The sequence below is a fragment of the Oncorhynchus gorbuscha genome, linkage group LG06, assembly GCF_021184085.1.
Source record: "Oncorhynchus gorbuscha isolate QuinsamMale2020 ecotype Even-year linkage group LG06, OgorEven_v1.0, whole genome shotgun sequence".
NCBI classification, from domain to species: domain Eukaryota; kingdom Metazoa; phylum Chordata; class Actinopteri; order Salmoniformes; family Salmonidae; genus Oncorhynchus; species Oncorhynchus gorbuscha.
This window is the reverse complement of record NC_060178.1, coordinates 81,815,643-81,833,991: the sequence shown is the minus strand read 5'-3', so window position 1 is coordinate 81,833,991 and position 18,349 is coordinate 81,815,643. Positions and strand designations below refer to the sequence as shown.

Genomic DNA, 18,349 nt, shown 5'->3' with positions numbered 1-18,349 from the left:
CAGCATCAACGGTGTGCATGTCATCTGCTGAACCTCATTGCAACAGATTCTGCGTTGGCAGAAACAAATAGTGATAGCTACAAAAGGTTGCCCAGGTCATCTTTTGCAAAATGCCAAGCCATGTGGAATAAAATGGGGCGGTCAACCTTAGCTGCTGAAGTTGTAGAGAATGAGTGCAAACTGCAGTTCATCCGTCCAAATCAAACATGTTGAAACTCAACTTCCCTGGCAGTGGAGAGGATCACACATATCATTCAAGAGAAGGGGGAGGATATCAAAAGAAATGAGTGTGAAAAATTAAGTGAAAATGTGAGTAGCAATTATTTGAATCAATGTTACGTTTTCCTATTACAGTAATATTTATTGTCCATGAAATTTTAGAATTCTAAGAGGTACTACATTTACCTTAATCTTTCAGGCTGAGCCTGGCAGAAATGTCCTTCTTGAATGAGAACTTCAAAGTGATGAAGCCTTTGGTCTCAGCTTTGAACATTCTACAGTCTGAGATCAACACGCATATGTGGTGGCTGCTGCCAGTGATCTTCTTACTAAAAACAAAACTTCAAAGGCTGGAAGCATCTTGCCAAATGTACCTACCACTTATCAGAGCCATTCAGAACAGTCTCCAAAAGCACTTTGGAGAAATGGAGGAGCCACAGCTTATTGCTGCTGCAAACCTTCTGCCAAAGTTGAAGACGTCTTGGACTGACAAAGCTGATGTCATCAAAGCCGGTATGATTTCTTTACTCCAAAAGGTTTTAACCTCATTGTCCATATGATGATATATTTTAGTCGGAGTCTTTTCTTTGTTTTTTTAAATACGTTTTATTTTTTTCCATTATTTACAGGTGCTGGACAATAACCTTTTCATATAACTATGTTTGGGTACAGCCAAACATGGACTCACTTCATTAGAGAATTTGTTGGGTCTGAATGTATTTGAACAACTCAAATCAATCTCAGTATCTCAGAATAACAAGAGTGGAAGTCTGTTAGAGCTATTGCAATGTAAATAATATGATTGTGTTGCCAGCCATATACAGAGTATGCTGAAACACTGAATATGTGAATGTTGTGTTGTTTCCAATGTACAGGTTTGGCGTACCTGAAGAATCATCTTGACACAATCACACAGGACGAAACTGCTCATCTAAGGCAGCATTCATCTGATGAAGAGGATTTCTTCATCACTGACAACCAAATGGTCAGAAGGTACAGGGGACCTGGATGGGTATCTTGCTAGTCCATTGGACGAAATGGATTTACTTCATTTGTTTCCGTACATGATGAAGAATTTTCCGCCTGTGAGCGTCTTTGTAGCTGTGCTGGACTACGCTTCACTGCGAAGTGAGCTAGGATATACTCAATTAACTCAGAAAATCAGCTCCTACTGAAACTGAATGGCAAATTCAGAGACAACTGGAGTTGAGTTAAGTGTTCAATAGGCAGTTCCACAAAAAAATATGCCTTTTGAAAATTTGTATATGTGAAGTTGAAGATTTAATATTAAAATCAGCTGTGCCGAATCTTATCTTGTTGGTTATTTTCTGGTGTTTTATGGAACATGTAGCTTGTCAAGCATTACATGTAAACAATATTACATATACAGTAGTATATAGAAAAGTTTTTGTAAAAGTTCTTATAAAAGGAGAATAAAAAATAACCATCAAAATAACTCATTATTTTCTTGGTAACTTTTACTCTGAGTAAATTTTTAAAAATGTGCTACTTTTTACTTTTAGTTGATTCGTTTTTTTTTGTATATATATTTTTTTACACCAGTACTTTTACTTCTACTTGATTACAATTTAATTAAAGTAACAGTACTTACTGCTTGAGTAGGATTTTACAGTACTCTTTCCACCCCTGTCCGTGTGTGTGATTAATGGAAACATTTGTATGATCTACTGTACTGATGCCCAGATGTGACTGATATCAACACTAGTTACTGTAAATCGGTTACACGTTTCATCATCACAATCAAGTTGGCACGTTGTCAACATAGTTGCATCTTCACTGGTGATAGAGCACACTCACTGACTGACATTACTGAGATCACATGTAATGAAAAAAATACGTTTATGTAAAAGTTCGGCCATGGCAGCCTTACCTCATCGCCCCATAACAATACATCCTTCTGTCGTTCTTTCACCTTGTTATAGATGTTGAGAAACTGAACGATGCCATGCTTCCTGACATGGTCTGCATACTTTTTGGTTTCTTCCCAGTTGAGCGGTGACCCTTGTGACAGCAAACCCATAGCACAAGCGTTCGGCACCAACAGCGAGACTAGCGCGTACTATTTTTGTTAATCTACCGTTAGCTATTAATTTTGCTCGTTAGCTAACGTTATTTAGCCAAGTTCAGCAATGTAGCTAACTAATTACTTTCAACAAAACAAAACTCAAGCTAAATTAACACTGATGTAGTTATTTAAATTGTAACGCTGATACTTATTAGCTAGCTAGACAAAAAGGGGGAGGCCTTCACATATCTCTTGCTATCTAGAAAGCTAATACAATGTCCCACGCGCGGAATAGAAATGCCAAGGTTGTTACCCCATGCAATACCTATTTAATTCAGAATAGCAATTACACTTAAATATATTTCCCCGTGATTGAATCACTTCCTTATAACGTTAGTGAGAAACGGTCAATCCGCTCGCCAAGCATCCACTGTTTGAGTGTGCAAAATGTCCTAGTTCGCAGATTTAACGTTGACTGAACACACGTGACCGTGTGGCGCGCGTCATTTTATGACTCAGCAATCTTTCCCTCTTCCCTCAAAACCTTCAATGAACATTATTCTTAATTTGGCATGCCAAAACCAGTCTACTAAGTATGTAAACAAAAAAATATATATATATATATTTTAAACATTATTATTATTATACGTGTATGTGTATTTTTTTCCATTGTATTGTAAAACAATTAATAAATAATCTTACAAAAAAAACTATACATTTTTGTACACACACTTTAGTAGACTGGTTTTGGTAGGTCTACTATAAAATAATGTTAATTTAAGGTTTTGAGGGAGGAGGGTAAGATTGCTGAGTCATAACATGACCCACCCCCACACAGTCACTTGTTCAGTCACATCACCACCCCAGACCAGCTGCTCACACCTCAGCTGCAGCACCCACATCACTCTCTGCCACATGGCCTCAAACTGGACCATTTTGTTTATCTCCTTCACCCACACACTTTCAACATTTAGATAATAAGCATTTTACCTTTCCATTGAATTAACGATGGAGGGCTGGTTGATTTCCAGTTTTTAAGTCGGTGTTGACGAGAAAAGTATCTTCCAACCCATTGGGTATCTCACTGCACCTTCATATGCCATATCTTTAAATATGCAGACAGACATATTAAAAGTACATTTCCATTGTAATACTTCTAACAGCCAACTTTCTAACTCTGCCCATCATTTTGGGACTTTATTGCATTACCAGAAGCCATGGACTATTGAGTCATTATTAGTTTTACACTAAAGACATAACTCTGCTATTGTGCTGTAGAATTTGTGAATTTTGTCTCTTGTGTAATACATTCTATACATTAATTTACACTGGATTAAGCACAAATTTTAGTTAACTGCAATTTAGTTAGTTACGTTCCAACATCCCCTCCATCTTGTGCCAATATCAGTTATTTGTAAGTCTTTGTTCCAATAGTTCCAATAGTTCCAATGCTTTTTCTTAGGGAATGTCAGTTGGATGGGTCTCTCCAAGGTTTTGTATATCTTAGCAATCATATATAATATAATAATATATGCCATTTAGCAGACGCTTTTATCCAAAGCGACTTACAGTCATGTGTGCATACATTCTACGTATGGGTGGTCCCGGGGATCGAACCCACTACCCTGGCGTTACAAGCGCCATGCTCTACCAACTGAGCTACAGAAGGAAATATCATTTTCTGACACAAACAGGATTCCCTCAAGATTGTTCTTATGTCCAAAGATTTCAAATCAAAATTTCTGCATACAAAACTTTTAAGTTGCATGTATTTGAAAATATCTACATTAGTCAGTCAAACATTGCTTTTTAATTCTGTCATGGAAATGCATGTATTTCCTATTACCAAGTAATTTACGGTTTCTATGACATTAGTTCTCCATGTGGACCAATTTATGGGTGAATTCGGAATAACTATGAAAGGATTGTTCCATAGAGTTGTGTTTTAGGGAGTGATATTTGTTCTTGTACAATACGTTTCATTTTCTTACATATTGTTATAGTGTTCTTAACTATGATGTTGTTTATGTTCTTAGCTTTATCCTTTGAAAATAGACATGTGAAAAGATTCTGGGGATGACCATGCGTATCTTCAATATGTACCTATTGTTCCTCTTTAGTGCATTTTACTATACACTGGTTACAGTGTCGATTTTAGCATGTAAATCTTGGTGGGGCTATAAAAAAAACGTTTTTTTTTTGTTGCATGCCAACAAAGCCACTGCACTACACAACCCTAAACAACACATTAATTGCACTGTTACAGTGACAAACGATGCCCACAAACTGTTACGCCCTACATAAAGCTGTCCCAAGAGCAGTTTTCTTTTCAACACCATGGAGTGAATCCTTACCACCACTACACCTGGCTATCAGGAGCCTTGTCTGGCAGAAAAACAGTTAACTCATTTACTGCCTTTTAAAAAAAACATAGCTGATATGGCTGACTTGCTTAAACAAACGTGGTTTCTGCTGACAATTGAGATGTACAAACTATGGCATAAGGGAACGATGAGTGGATAAGAGACAATCCGTAATTTTGATTAAGACATTCATGAGCGATCTATGATGGACGTAGTCAATATAACTATTTGTTATGAACTTTTGAAATGTACAGCGACAGAATTCAGAACATGGGCCGTTCTTACAGTATTCTCTCTGTAAACCAAATCAGAACCATGGGATAAATAAAAGGGGCATATAAGCAGACAATGAAAGCTCTTACAATATTCGATGAGGACATTCCTCTAAAACAGGCTATAGGCCTGATGTGCACCACCAAGTCAGCACAGTAGGCTAAGTAATGAGGGGGAAAGGGACCAAATTATTAGGGTGTGGCACATGGGCTGTTAACAGCTTACTACACAACCCTTAGTATTACTTTCTTAGCTACAGTATACATATCTCTCTGTCATATTACATAATTTTTGCATACAATGCATTTTTGGACTCACCTTATTGTGCTGTGCCCACTTGAACAGGAAGGTGGAGTGGCGGTCCTTCTTGTGGGTAAATTCTGTCATCAAAGTCATTGGTGGAGTAGAAGGCTGGTGGTCTTTATAGGCCAGTAGGTGGACAGTGAGGCCATCCTACCTTCGCACCTCTCAAGGTATGTTCTCTTGATAAGTGTGTGAATTGGACAATTTTCCAGCCCTGTTACACCCTGATCTGTTTCACCTGTCCTTGTGATTGTCTCCACCCTCCTCCAGGTGTCGCCCATCTTCCTCATCATCCCCTGTGAATTTATACCTGTGTTCTCTGTTTGTCCGTTGCCAGTTCGTCTTGTTTGTCAAGTCAACCAGCGTTTTTGTTCTCAACGCCTGCTTTTCCCAGTCTCTCTTTTCTCTTTCTCTTTCTCTTTTTCTTTTTCTAGCCCTCCTGGTTTTGATCCTTGCTTGTCCTGACTCTGAGCCTGCCTGCCTGACCACTCTGCCTGAGCCTGCCTGCCATCCTGTACCTTTGCACCAACTTTGGATTGTTGACCTCTGCCTACCCTGAGACTGCCTGCCATCCAATACTATTGCCCCACCTCTGGTTTACTGATTCCTGAATGCCTTGACCTGTCTATTGCCTGCCCCTGTTGGAATATTAAACCATTGTCAATTCGACATGTCTGCATCTGTGTTTTTCCTTGATTCCTGATAGGTCCTGCTAAGCATTTGAAATGTAACGAGTACTTTTGGGTGTCAGGGAAAATGTTTGGAGTAAAAAGTACATTATTTTCCTTAGAAATTTAGTGAAGTAAAAGTTGTCCAAAGTATAATTGTAAAGTACAGATAACCCTGAAACTACTTAAGTAGTACTGGACATTGGGCACAGATTTGTGCCGCGATTGTTACGTACATTTGGGTGCGTACCATTATCTTCCACAAGCACTTACCATTCACCCATTGGACACATGACTCACACTGTGATTCATGCATCCAAGGTAACCCAACAGTGGCGGTTAAATAAAAATAAACAAATCAGAATAACAAATACAATTAGAATTACAACTCTTGATAACTCCATAAGGAAATAATTGTTTCCCATAAGGGAATTCAAGTAATAGTAAAATAGACCAGAGACAGGTTTCCCTCACAACACTCATGCACTGTGCTTGTGCTTTCTTCACAGTTCAGGGTCAGCGCTGTGTCTTTCTCCTTCTCGCCCATCCGATTCAGAATTAGAACTATTGATTAATTATAAATGGTAAAGAAAAAAGGCTAGGTATATAAACACAAATCTGGTGAGATTTGTATCAACAACAATACCCTTCATAATTATCAGCGTTTACATATTATATTTACATTTTAACCAATGTCACTGATCTTTCTAGCGAGGGTGATCAGACCTCACCAGAAGGTTAGGACAGAGGTCATTCAACACCATTAAGTGAGTCTCTTTTCTTTCGCTGTACTTCAGACTCATTGTTGTCAAACATTCTCTACACCAGGGTAACCTTGGGTTCTTCAGTACATTTCTTATCAGGAGAACTTACATGTGTTCAATCAAAATTCAGGCAATAGACACTTCAGAAATTGCCATTTGTGTGCCATTTAAGGTGCATCCTTTTTAACCCGTGAAGAACCTACTAAAGCCAAATAGAAAAACCACACACAATAAATCAGACAGTAATAACTCCACTACACATATTCATAACATGTGGGCTGCGTGTGTATGCTGTTGTGTGGTTAAACGTAGGGCAAAAACAAACAAATTGCCAGGCCTACTTAATTTGGGAGCTCCCTTAATCAACAGCCAGATCCAGGTACCTTTATACTTTATAGTACTGCAGAATTTCACTAATTGCTTTCCCAAGGCAGCAGCCTCAGGAAGCATTTCAAAGGAAGAGATTCAGAATCATTGTTAAACTCATCAGAATACTTAGTAGAGGACATTCCATCAGTCCTGGAAGAGAAAATAAACAGTTAGTTTTCATTATACTACATCTTAATCAATCCTAAAAATTCACAATTTTATTTAAGTTCTAAAAATGTCATATTTGGTACTACTACGCCTGTGTACCTCGCTCTCTTTTTTAATCAAGCTTACTGCATTTTGGGCAGGAAGCCTCAATAAAATCATGCGTATACATAATCATACTGAAGACAGATGATTCAGGGTCCAATTAAGCAAAATAGACACTAAAGTAAACAATCCCAGAGCTCCTTTCACTTGCGATATTATCATCTAGACCTGTTATATTGACATATGGCTTGCGTTCTGTACTAGTCAAAATATGAAACCTGTTGTTTAACAAATCTGCTAGGGCCTGCAAAAAGTTGCTGCTGGCTTATCAGGGGGCCATTCTGGAGTGCTTGAAAAATATGTCTCTCATCCTGCTCGAGAAACCATAGGCATCTTCACCATCAGTCATAACACAGGATGTAATATTGGTTCAATCTACTCGAGTAGGGTAATAGTGTAACACTACTGCTGTTACGGCTTCTATTTTCCCTGGCAGGTTCTGTGGGGGTCTCCCAATCAGCGTCCCTAGCCAATTGGGTGCAGCAACTGCATCCTAATCAATTCTGAACTAGATGTACAACATCTCCAGTTGTGCAGGAATAAACGTTTACAATGTTTGTACTTCGATGAGTTGGAGGAGGAGGTGGAGGAAAATCTGAAGGACATTTCAATTTTATGTGTTCCAGTGGAAGATACAAAACCACTGGAGTTGGGGGTTGAGGCTGTGTACGGGGAGCTAAGGGAGGGGCCAGTTTATCTGCACCTTGTGGCTTTTTCCTATCTTGATTTAATTATTGATGAAGGCTCTGATTAACATGGCGATGATATTTGTCGTCGGAGGCGATTTAAAAATTAACTAGATCAGCACCTTCAACAGTACACTTAGAGGGTTTACCACCCATGATTTCTAATTGATTTCTTAGTCCTCTATTATTACACAAAATCTCTGGTAACCCATTATACACACATGCAACTTGATAACCCTCTCATGTGTGCAAACCAATTATATATTATGATACTTCTCTACAATCCCATTATACACACATACGACATGATAACCCTGTCATGTGTGCAAACCGATTACTTATATTATAATACTTCTTTGGTAACCTATTTGTCATGTTTTGTCATTGATTATCATGTCTTGTCCCTGTGCTTCCCCTTCTATTCGTTTCCCTCTGCTGGTCTTATTAGGTTCTTTCCCTCTTTCTATCCCTCTCTCTCCCCCTCCCTCTCTCACTCTCTCGCTCTCTCTTCTCTCTATCGTTCCGTTCCTGCTCCCAGCTGTTCCTATTCCCCTAATCAATCATTTAGTCTTCCCACACCTGTTCCCGATCCTTTTCCCTGATTAGAGTCCCTATTTCTCTCCTTGTTTTCCGTTCCTGCCCTGTCGGATCCTTGTCTAATATTCACCGTGCTGTGTCTATGTATTGCCCTGTCGTGTCGTGTTTCCCTCAGATGCTGCGTGGTGAGCAGGTGTCTGAGTCTGCTAGGTTCAAGTGCCTTCCCGAGGCAACCTGCAGTTCTTGATCAAGTCTCCAGTCTGTTCTCGTCTTTACGAGTAGTATTATGCCTTTTGTTTTGTAAAGTATCTTTACTGGATTAAAAACTCTGTTTTCGCCAAGTCGCTTTTGGGTCCTCATTCACCTGCATAACACTATTATGCACACAAAGGACTTGATAACCCTCTCATTATATATATAATTGCAGGCTATTGAATTCCTACTTGCAGGCTATCCAAATCCTGCTGTAGGCTATCCAATTCTTATTTGCAGGCTATCCAATTTCTTCTAATATACCGTTCTAATAGTATATTTCACGTGTTTGTAGGTAATCCAATCCCTACTATTGGAGACACATAATGTAATAAGTTTCCTTAGATTTACTCTCTGCATCTATTTCCTTAGATCCTCTCAACCGATTTCCTTAGGTTCTCTAAACCAGTTTCCTCAGGTTTTACTCTGCTCCCATTGATCAATGTTAACTCTGGGTCAATTTCCTTAGATCCTCTGAACCAATTCCCTTATGTTCTACTGTTCACCGGCCAGATGAATTATTATAGTTCAATAGTTCTGCCAAATTTAACCCCAACATTTAATGGATGAGGAGGACAAGAAATCTCTTATCATTAACGCTCGACTGGAAAACAGACAGTCCCTCACTGAGATTTTTGAATGTCTCTTTTTAGTTGTGACCGGAGGGATGCCTGGGTCAAAGCCAAGTGAAACGGGTCAAGAAGTCAGGTTGCTCTCATCCAGGTCATGGCACCAAATCTTGTGGAAAACTGTATCCAAAAACTCTAGGCAGAGGCTATTGAAGGGATAATAGTGAATATTTAATAGCTTTAGCTTGAAGAGTAAGTAGTTCTCTGCCCCTTATAAAGTGGGAGGTAATAATACAATCATATTGTTACACAACAGTTATTTCATACAAGCAACAGTTCCAGAACACAGAACAGAGTATAAACCTTGAGTATAAACCAGCTCACCCCAATTCTGCTACCACAATGCTACTTATACCTGGAGCTGGTCCTGCACACGACTGGAAGTCACTTTGGACAAGCACCTCTTTTATCTCAAGAGTTTTCTGAACTATTAACCTCTGTATGCCCCACCTTCTCCAACATTTTAATTTTGGGAGACTTTAACATCCATGTTGACTCACCCAAGCATGGCTGCTGACTTTCTTAACTTTCTGGACTGTCTCTAAACCTTGTGCAATATGTAAATGTTCCCACCCACAACCGTGGACAGACTGACTATATTATCCCTGGAGATGTCCCTGCCTCCCTTGATCTTGGATGTCCAGACCTGGAGCGAGGCATCTCTGACCACAGGCTGTGACACTGTCTCTGACGGATGCAACTCTTCTCCACTGCCCAAAAAGGACCATTAAATTCACAGCCTTGAAACTTAACCCATCCCTTAACCCATCCAGAACTTAACCCATCCCAGAAACACATCCACCCCACCTTTGAGTCTGACTCAAAGGTCAGACTCAAAGGTCAGACTCAAAGGTCAGACTCAAAGGCTCACTGCAGTCAGACTCAAAGGTGGCCTGGATGTGTTTCTGGGATGGGTTAAGTTTCCTCCGGTTACAGAATTTAATGGTCGTTTTTCGGCAGTGGAGAAGAGTTGCATCAGTCAGAGACAGTGTCACAGCCTTGTGGTCAGAGATGCCTCGCCCCTCGAAGACATGGTCAACCTGTACAGCAGCACTTAAATAATACTCTAAATATTATTGCCCCTGAAAACACTTGTGAAGTAACATTCCAAAACTTGTCTCCTTGGTTCACTGACAAACTGGGCAGAATAAAGACACATGGCAGTAAGCATGAGAAGAAAATACATGTTGGTAGTGATTGACAGTTACTTCAAATGGCCTGAAGCTTTCCCTACATCTAATGAGGAAGCAAGAACTGTGGCCAAATGCCTGCTACACAATATTGTTCCACGATTTGGAGTACCAGAATGTTTAGATAGCAATAGGGGGACACATTTCACCTCAAAGATAATGAAAGAACTGTATGACATGAGGCAAGTGAAAATATGTTTGCATGTACCGTTTCACCCGTAAAGTTCTGGAATTGTACAGTGCTTTAATAGCATTCTGAAAAATAAACTGGTGAAGATATTTGCTCGAACTTACCTGGGTGGATGTGCTACCTATGGCCTTGTTTTCAAAGAGCTCCACCATGGTCAGAAAAACTGGTCTCAGTCCACATGAGGTACTGATGGCCCTGTCCCAACAGCAGCAGTCACAGTATCTGTTGGATGACAGTATGATGAAGTACTGTATAGCTCTGACTAACTGTACCCTGACTAACTGTTCACTCACAGGTCTCCACATTCATATTTCATTCATCCAGTTCAATGTAACATTGATAGGTTTAGGCTATTACATGATACTCAAATTTTCCCTATGCCCCTAATGAAGTTGCTACAACCTAGCCTATGAATTAAAGATTACAACGTAGTTAAACACAGGTCGAGAGAAAATGTTGAAGTGACAGCCAGTGACACCTGGACAGACAGCGATACGTTCAATACCGCCTTGCACACCTTTGCCTGCATCTAGCTGATCTAGGGTGTAATCATTAGTCCAACAGTTTCTATTAGACAACATCAGGTATGTTAATCCCCATTTCATTATGTTTGCTTCTGTTTATGAAACGTTTTTCAACTTAACCAGCGGAATGAATACACCCCTGGTCACACGTACATTTACATTACATTTAAGTCATTTAGCAGACGCTCAAACACAGTTCATATCCATAGCAGCCAAGTTGTATTCCTTCTCGCATCTATGTGCTCTCCTCCTCTCACCTTTTCTCTTCGTTCTCTTCGACTTCAATGCACAACACATCAGCTGTTTGTGACCAGGCGAAAAAACCTTTCCAAGCCAAACCATATCATAACTGCTACACACAATCGATATCGTTGTCATCATATTAGCTAAAGTAACTTCACAGTCAACAGCTATGCATCAACCTGGCCTCCTTCCCTCAGGTTATTTGTGTTAAATGTATTTATTTAACAAGGCAAGTCAGTTAAGAACAAATTCTTATTTTCAATGACGGCTAGGAACAGTGAGCTAACTGCCTTGTTCAGGGGCAGAACGACAGATTTTTACCTTGTCAGCTCGGGGATTCGATCACTTGGTAGCCTAGTGGTTAGAGCATTGGGCCAGGAACCGAAAGTTTGCTGAATTGAATCCCTGAGCTGACAAGGTAAAACAACGGTTCAGCCGCGAAGTGGTAGGCAACAACGGTTCAGCCGCGAAGTGGTAGGCCACACAAGCTCACAGAACGGGACTGCTGAGTGCTGAAGCATGTAGAATGTGAAAATAATCTATCCTTGGTTGCAACACTCACTATCGAGTTCCGAACTGCCTCACAAGAACTTCATGAAATGGGTATCCATGGTCAAGCAGCCGCACACAAGCCTAAGATCACCATGTGCAATGCCAATCGTCGGAGTGATGTAAAGCTTGCTTCCATTGGACTCTGGTGTTGTGAAAACACGTTTTCTGGAGTGATAAATCACGCTTCACCATTTGCCAGTCTGACGGGTGAATCTGGGTTTGGCGGATTCCAGGAGAACGCTACCTGCCCCAATGCATAGTGCCAATTGTATGGTTCGGTGGAGGAGGAATAAAGGTCTTGGACTACGAGCCAGGTCTAATCACTCAACATCAACATTAGTGCCAGATCTCACTAATGCTATTGTGGCTGAATGGAAGCAAGTCCCCGCAGCAATGTTCCAACATCTTTTGGAAAGCCTTCCCAGGAGAGTGGAGGCTGTTATAGCAGCAAAAGGGAGCAACTCCATATTATAGATCATGATTTTGGAATGAGACGTTTGACGAGCCGTGTCCACATTCTTTTGGTCATGTAGTGTATGTATGTGTGTGGGGGGAAAGCCTACTATTATCTTCCTACAAACTAGTCAGGATCATGCTATGCTGCCTATGTTGTTCCTGCTGTGCGTGTTACCCCAGTACCGCCAAATCACCCTTTCTCCCACTTGTATAGGAGGACCATTGTAGCCGGCCCTGCAAAACATTTTTTCTCTGCATTCATTCCCAATTAAGGTATAACAACTGTGCTTGATTCCATTAGGGAACTAGCATGTCCGCACCCGAACACAAGGCCATTGTGTTCTGGAACTGTAGCTTGTATTAAATTACTGTAGTGTAAATTATATGATTGAAATATCACCTCCCACTATATAAGGGACATGGAAGACATTTTTAGCCGATACCGATGTTTTCTTTGCCAAAAAAAAAAAAAACGATACCAATAACCGATATTAAGGATCGGACCCTTTTTAAAAATGTTTTGCCTAAAATGACATACCCAAATCTAACTGCCTGTAGCTCGGGCCCTGAAGCAAGCATATGCATATTCTTGATACAATTTGAAAGGAAACACTTTGAAGTTTGTGGAAATGTGAAAGGAATGTAGGAGAATATAACACATTAGATCTGGAAAAAAACAATTTTGTACCATTATCTTTGAAATGCAAGAGAAAGGCCGTAATATATTATTCCAGCCCAGGTACAATTTAGATTTTAGCCACTAGATGGTAGCAGTGCATGTGCAAAGTTTTACACGGATCCAATGAACCATTGTATTTCTGTTCAAAATTTTGTGTCAAGACTGCCCAAATGTGCCTGGTTTGTTTGTTATTAACTTTTCAAGTTCAAAACTGTGCACTCTTCTAAAACAATAGCATGGTATTCTGTCACTGTAATAGCTACTGTAAATTGGACTGCGCGGTTAGATTAACAATAATTTAAGCTTTCTGCCAATATCAGATATGTTTATGTCCTGGGAAATGTTCTTGTTACTTACAACCTCATGCTAATCGCATTAGCCTATGTTAGCTCAACCATCCCGTGGGGGACCCACCAATCCTGAAGTAGTTTTAATGGTGGTCGGACCCATCTATGTGAAGCTAGCCACAATAAGGATTAGCCACAATAGTGGACTCTGCAGTTAGCCTTCAAAATAAAAGTTTGTCATTGACATTTATGAAAATGAATACAAACAGTAGAATTATGCCATAATTGAATAGATCATGCTAAACAAGGTTGGAATGTTGTTATATAAAATCAACATAAGACAATCATTTGTTAATTTGTCAAAAATCTGTTCAAATCACACTGGATGTATTATACTTTATAATTGCATTGGGGCATACTTATTTCACTGTACAGCCTTACCAATGGATTGTGGATCAATGACATGGGGTATCAGTCTATTCAGTGTCACCCAGAGAACATTAGCGTCATTGCTCTTATTGCGGGACTCTGGAACAATTGTGAATTGAGACACATTTATTGTCAACCTATGTGTATTGAACACTATTCCTATGGAAAACAATACATTGTGGATGTTTTGGAGAAAAAATTGCTTGGGTATTGAGTAGACTGATACTCCATTTCATTGATCCCCAATCCTTAGGTCAATACACACAATAGGCTGACTGGGGAGGTGATTCACACAGTCACAGTCCCGCGAAAAGAGCAATAGTACAACGCTAATATTTGTGTAAACTCTGCACAGTTGTGTTCTGTGGGTGCTGCCGAGTAGACTGATACCCCATTTCATTGCTTCACATTCCAACCTTGTTTCACGTTATCTTGTCTAAAAATGTCATGATTCCACCAATTGTAACCTTTCAAAGAGGTACTTTTATTTTGAAGGCAAACCGCAAATTCCACAATTGTGCCTAATCCTTATTGTGTCTAGCTTCACAACACATAACCCGGTCTGGTCGAGCCTCACTAGCCAGTTGAAGCTAGGTGGCTGCTTATAACGTTAGCTTTGGGCAACAGGGTTAAGTAGCTGGCTTGCTATTTATTTTCATGAACTGAAGTTCAATTTCAATAGGCGAACAACAAGTGGCTACCTAGCTAATACTTACTCACAAGGATTCCTAAATCATTGCTAAGAATAATGAAAATGACTGCAGTTTCTACTGGTCATTGTTTTCGGGCTGGTTGTATTGGTGCTAGCTAGATACCAAGCTAAAGCTAGCTAGCTACCCCAGAAGTTGCGATCAAATAAATAATGCTTTATTACCAACGCGGTATTGCAAACATATCGTGGGTGGCTGGTGTTTGCTTGTTTGCAGACTTTTTGGTACAGCTTTGACAGTCCTACTGATAGCTGTGGTGGCGCTTGGCTTGCACGTGCAAATTCAGAACACGAAGCATTCTATAATATAACTGTGTTATTTGATGTGTAAAAACTAATGCTTATTTAATGCATCAAGTAGTGATATTGTTAACTAGTGTAATTTGACTTATCTTTTTGACACGGAAAGACCCAAACGGCGTTCCATAGTATGTCGTGAAACTAATAGCAGTGACGCTTTTACTGTGTATCTCCGGTAGGGCAACATCTCAATGCTATTACTGTGTAACTCTGGTAGGGTAACATCTGAAAAATAGCTCACTTGGTAGTGTGTACCGGTGCTCAACCAGTCGCGAAAGCCAACATCACCCACGACAGAGAATGGTTGATTGTCAAGGGCAATGAATTCCATTATATTGGTGTTAATGGATTTCGCCTTTGAGTTGTCTCGCTGACATTTTCTTATTCTTTCAAATGACCGCTCGATTTGTTGACTGCTTGATCCACACAGCAGACATTGTGGGCTAGGTTAAGAATGCTGTGTTGCACGTGTAAGCACAGCATTTTACGTGGGTCATTACGTTAAAAAAACTCAGCAAAACAAGAAACGTCCCTTTTTTAGGACCCTGTCTTTCAAAGATAATTCGTAAAAATCCAAATAACTTCACAGATCTTCATTGTAAAGGATTTAAACACTGTTTCCCATTTTGTCCAATGAACCATAAAGATTTAATGAACATGCACCTGTGGAACAGTCATTAAGACACTAACAGCTTACAGACGGTAGGCAATTAAGGTTACAGTTATAAAAACGTAGGACACTAAAGAGGCCTTTCTACTGAATCTGAAAAACACCAAAAGAAAGATAACCAGGGTCTCTAATCATCTGTGTGAACGTGCCTTAGGCATGCTGCAAGGAGGCATGAGGACTGCAGATGTGGCCAATAAATTGCAATGTCTGTACTGTGAGATGCCTAAGACAGTGCTACAGGGAGACAGGATGGACAGCTGATCGTCCTCGCAGTGTCAAACCACGTGAAACAACACCTGCACAGGATCGGTACATCCGAGCATCACACACGGCACAACCCAAGGGGGGGGGGGGTGATGCACCCCTCAAGTGACGCACCCCTCCTAGGGACGGCATGGAAGAGCGCCAGTAAGCCAGTGACTCAGCCCCTGTAATAGAGTTAGAGGCAGAGAATCCCAGTGGAGAGAGGGGAACCAGCCATGCAGAGACAGCAAGAGTGGTTAGCCTTTCCGTTCACCTTCACACTCCTGGGCCAGACTACCGTACACTCAATCATAGGACCTACTGAAGAGATGAGTCTCCAATAAAGACTTAAAGGTTGAGACCGAGTTCGTGCCTCTCACATGTGTAGGCAGACCATTCCATAAAAATGGAACTCTATAGGAGAAAGCCCTGCCTCCAGCTGTTTGCTTAGAAATTCTAGGGACAGTAAGGAGGCCTGCGTCTTGTGACTGTAGCTTACGTGTAGGTATGCACGGCAGGACCAAATCGAAGAGATAGGTAAGAGCAAGCCCATGTAATGCTTTGTAGGTTAGCAGTAAAACCTTAAAATCAGCCCTTGCCTTGTGTAGCCAGTGTAGAGAGGCTAGCACTGCAGTAATATGATCAAATTTTGGGGTTGTAGTCAAGATTCTAGCAGCCCTAACTGATTTAGCACTAACTGATTTAGCACTAACTGAAGTTTATTTCGTGCTTTATCCGGGTAGCCGGAAAGTAGAGCATTTGCATTACTCTAACCTAGAAGTGGCATGGATACATTTTTCTGCATCATTTTTGGACAGAAAGTTTCAGATTTTTGCAATGTTACGTAGATGGAAAAAAGCTGTCCTTGAAATATTCTTGATATGTTTGTCAAAAGAGTTTTATTTGAGACAACTGTACAACCATCAAGATTAATTGTCAGATTCAACAGAAGATCTTTGTTTCTTGGGACCTAGAACAAGCATCTCTGTTTTGTCCAAGTTTAAAAGTAGAATGTTTGCAGCCATCCACTTCCTTATGTCTGAAACACAGGCTTCTAGCGAGGGCAATTTTGAGGCTTCACCATGTTTCATCGAAATGTACAAATGTGTGTCATCCGCATAGCAGTGAAAGTTAATATTATGTTTCCGAATTACATCACCAAGAGGTAGAATAAATAGTGAAAACAATTGTGGTCTTAAAATGGAACCTTGAGGAACACCGAAATTTACAGTTGATTTGTCAGAGGACAAACCATCCACAGAGACAAACTGATAAGATCTAAATCAGGCCAGAATTGATCCGTGTAGACCAATTTGGGGTTCCAATCTCTCCAAAAGAATGTGGTTATCGATGGTATCAAAAGCAGCACTAAGGAGCACGAGGACAGATGCAGAGCCTCGGTCTGACACCATTATAATCTCATTAACCACCTTCACAAGTGCAGTCTCAGTGCATTGATGGGGTCTAAAACCAGACTGAAGCATTTTGTATACATTGTTTGTCTTCAGGAAGGCAGTGAGTTGCTGTGTAACAGCTTTTTCAAAACACTTTGAGAGGAATGGGAGATTCGATTTATAGGCCGATAGCTTTTAAAAATATTTTCTGTTTCAAGGTTTGGCTTTTTCAAGAGAGGCTTTATTACTGCCACTTTTAGTGGGTTTGGTACACATCCGGTGGATAGAGAGCCGTTTATTATATTCAACATAGGAGGGCCAAGCACAGGAAGCAGCTCTTTCAGTAGTTTAGTGGAATAGGGTCAATATGCAGCTTGAAGGTTTAGAGGCCATGATTATTTTCATCATTGTGTCAAGAGATATAGTACTAAAACACTTCGCACTTGATCCTAGGTCCTGGCAGAGTTGTTGAGACTCAGGACAACTGAGCTTTGGAGGAATACGCAGATTTAAAGAGGAGTCTGTACTTTGCTTTCTAATGATCATGTTCTTTTCCTCAAAGAAGTTCATTAATTTATCCCTGCTGAAGTGAAAGCCATCCTCTCTCGGGGAATGCTGCTTTTTAGTAAGCTTTGCGACAGAATCAAAAATACATTTTGGATTTTTCTTAGTTTGAAAAATAGGATGATCGAACAGCAGTGAGGGCTCTTCGATACTGCACGGTACTGTCTTTCCAAGCTAGTCGGAAGACTTCCAGTTTGGTGTGGCGCCATTTTCGTTCCAGTTTTCTGGAAGCTTGCTTCAGAGCTCGGGTATTTGCTGAATACCAGGGAGCTAGTTTCTTATGACAAATGTTTTTTAAAATGTTTTTAGGGGTGTGACTGCGTCTAGGGTGTTGCGCAAGGTTAAATTGAGTTCCTCAGTTAGGTGGTTAACTGATTTTTGTACTCTGACGTCCTTGCGTAAGCGGAGGGAGTCTGGAAGGGCATCTATGAATCTTTGGGTTATCCGAGAAGTTATAGCATGACGTTTGATGATCCTTAGTTGGGGTCAGAGCAGATTATTTGTTGCGATTGCAAACGTAATAAAATGTTGGTCCGATAGTCTAGGATTATGAGGAAAAA

General features: G+C 40.3%; 1 protein-coding gene across 1 annotated transcript in view; it reads right to left on the bottom strand.

Moving 5' to 3' along the window:
• Nucleotides 1-2,707, bottom strand: part of LOC124038409 (glutamate--cysteine ligase catalytic subunit-like) — a 32,614-nt gene extending 29,907 nt beyond the window's left edge. Inside the window, exon 1 of the mRNA XM_046354261.1 lies at nucleotides 2,111-2,707. Coding sequence (XP_046210217.1) covers nucleotides 2,111-2,260 — 150 coding nt within the window. The 5' untranslated portion in view covers nucleotides 2,261-2,707. The remainder of the gene's footprint in view (nucleotides 1-2,110) is intronic.
• Between the last annotated feature and the right edge of the window lie 15,642 nt (nucleotides 2,708-18,349).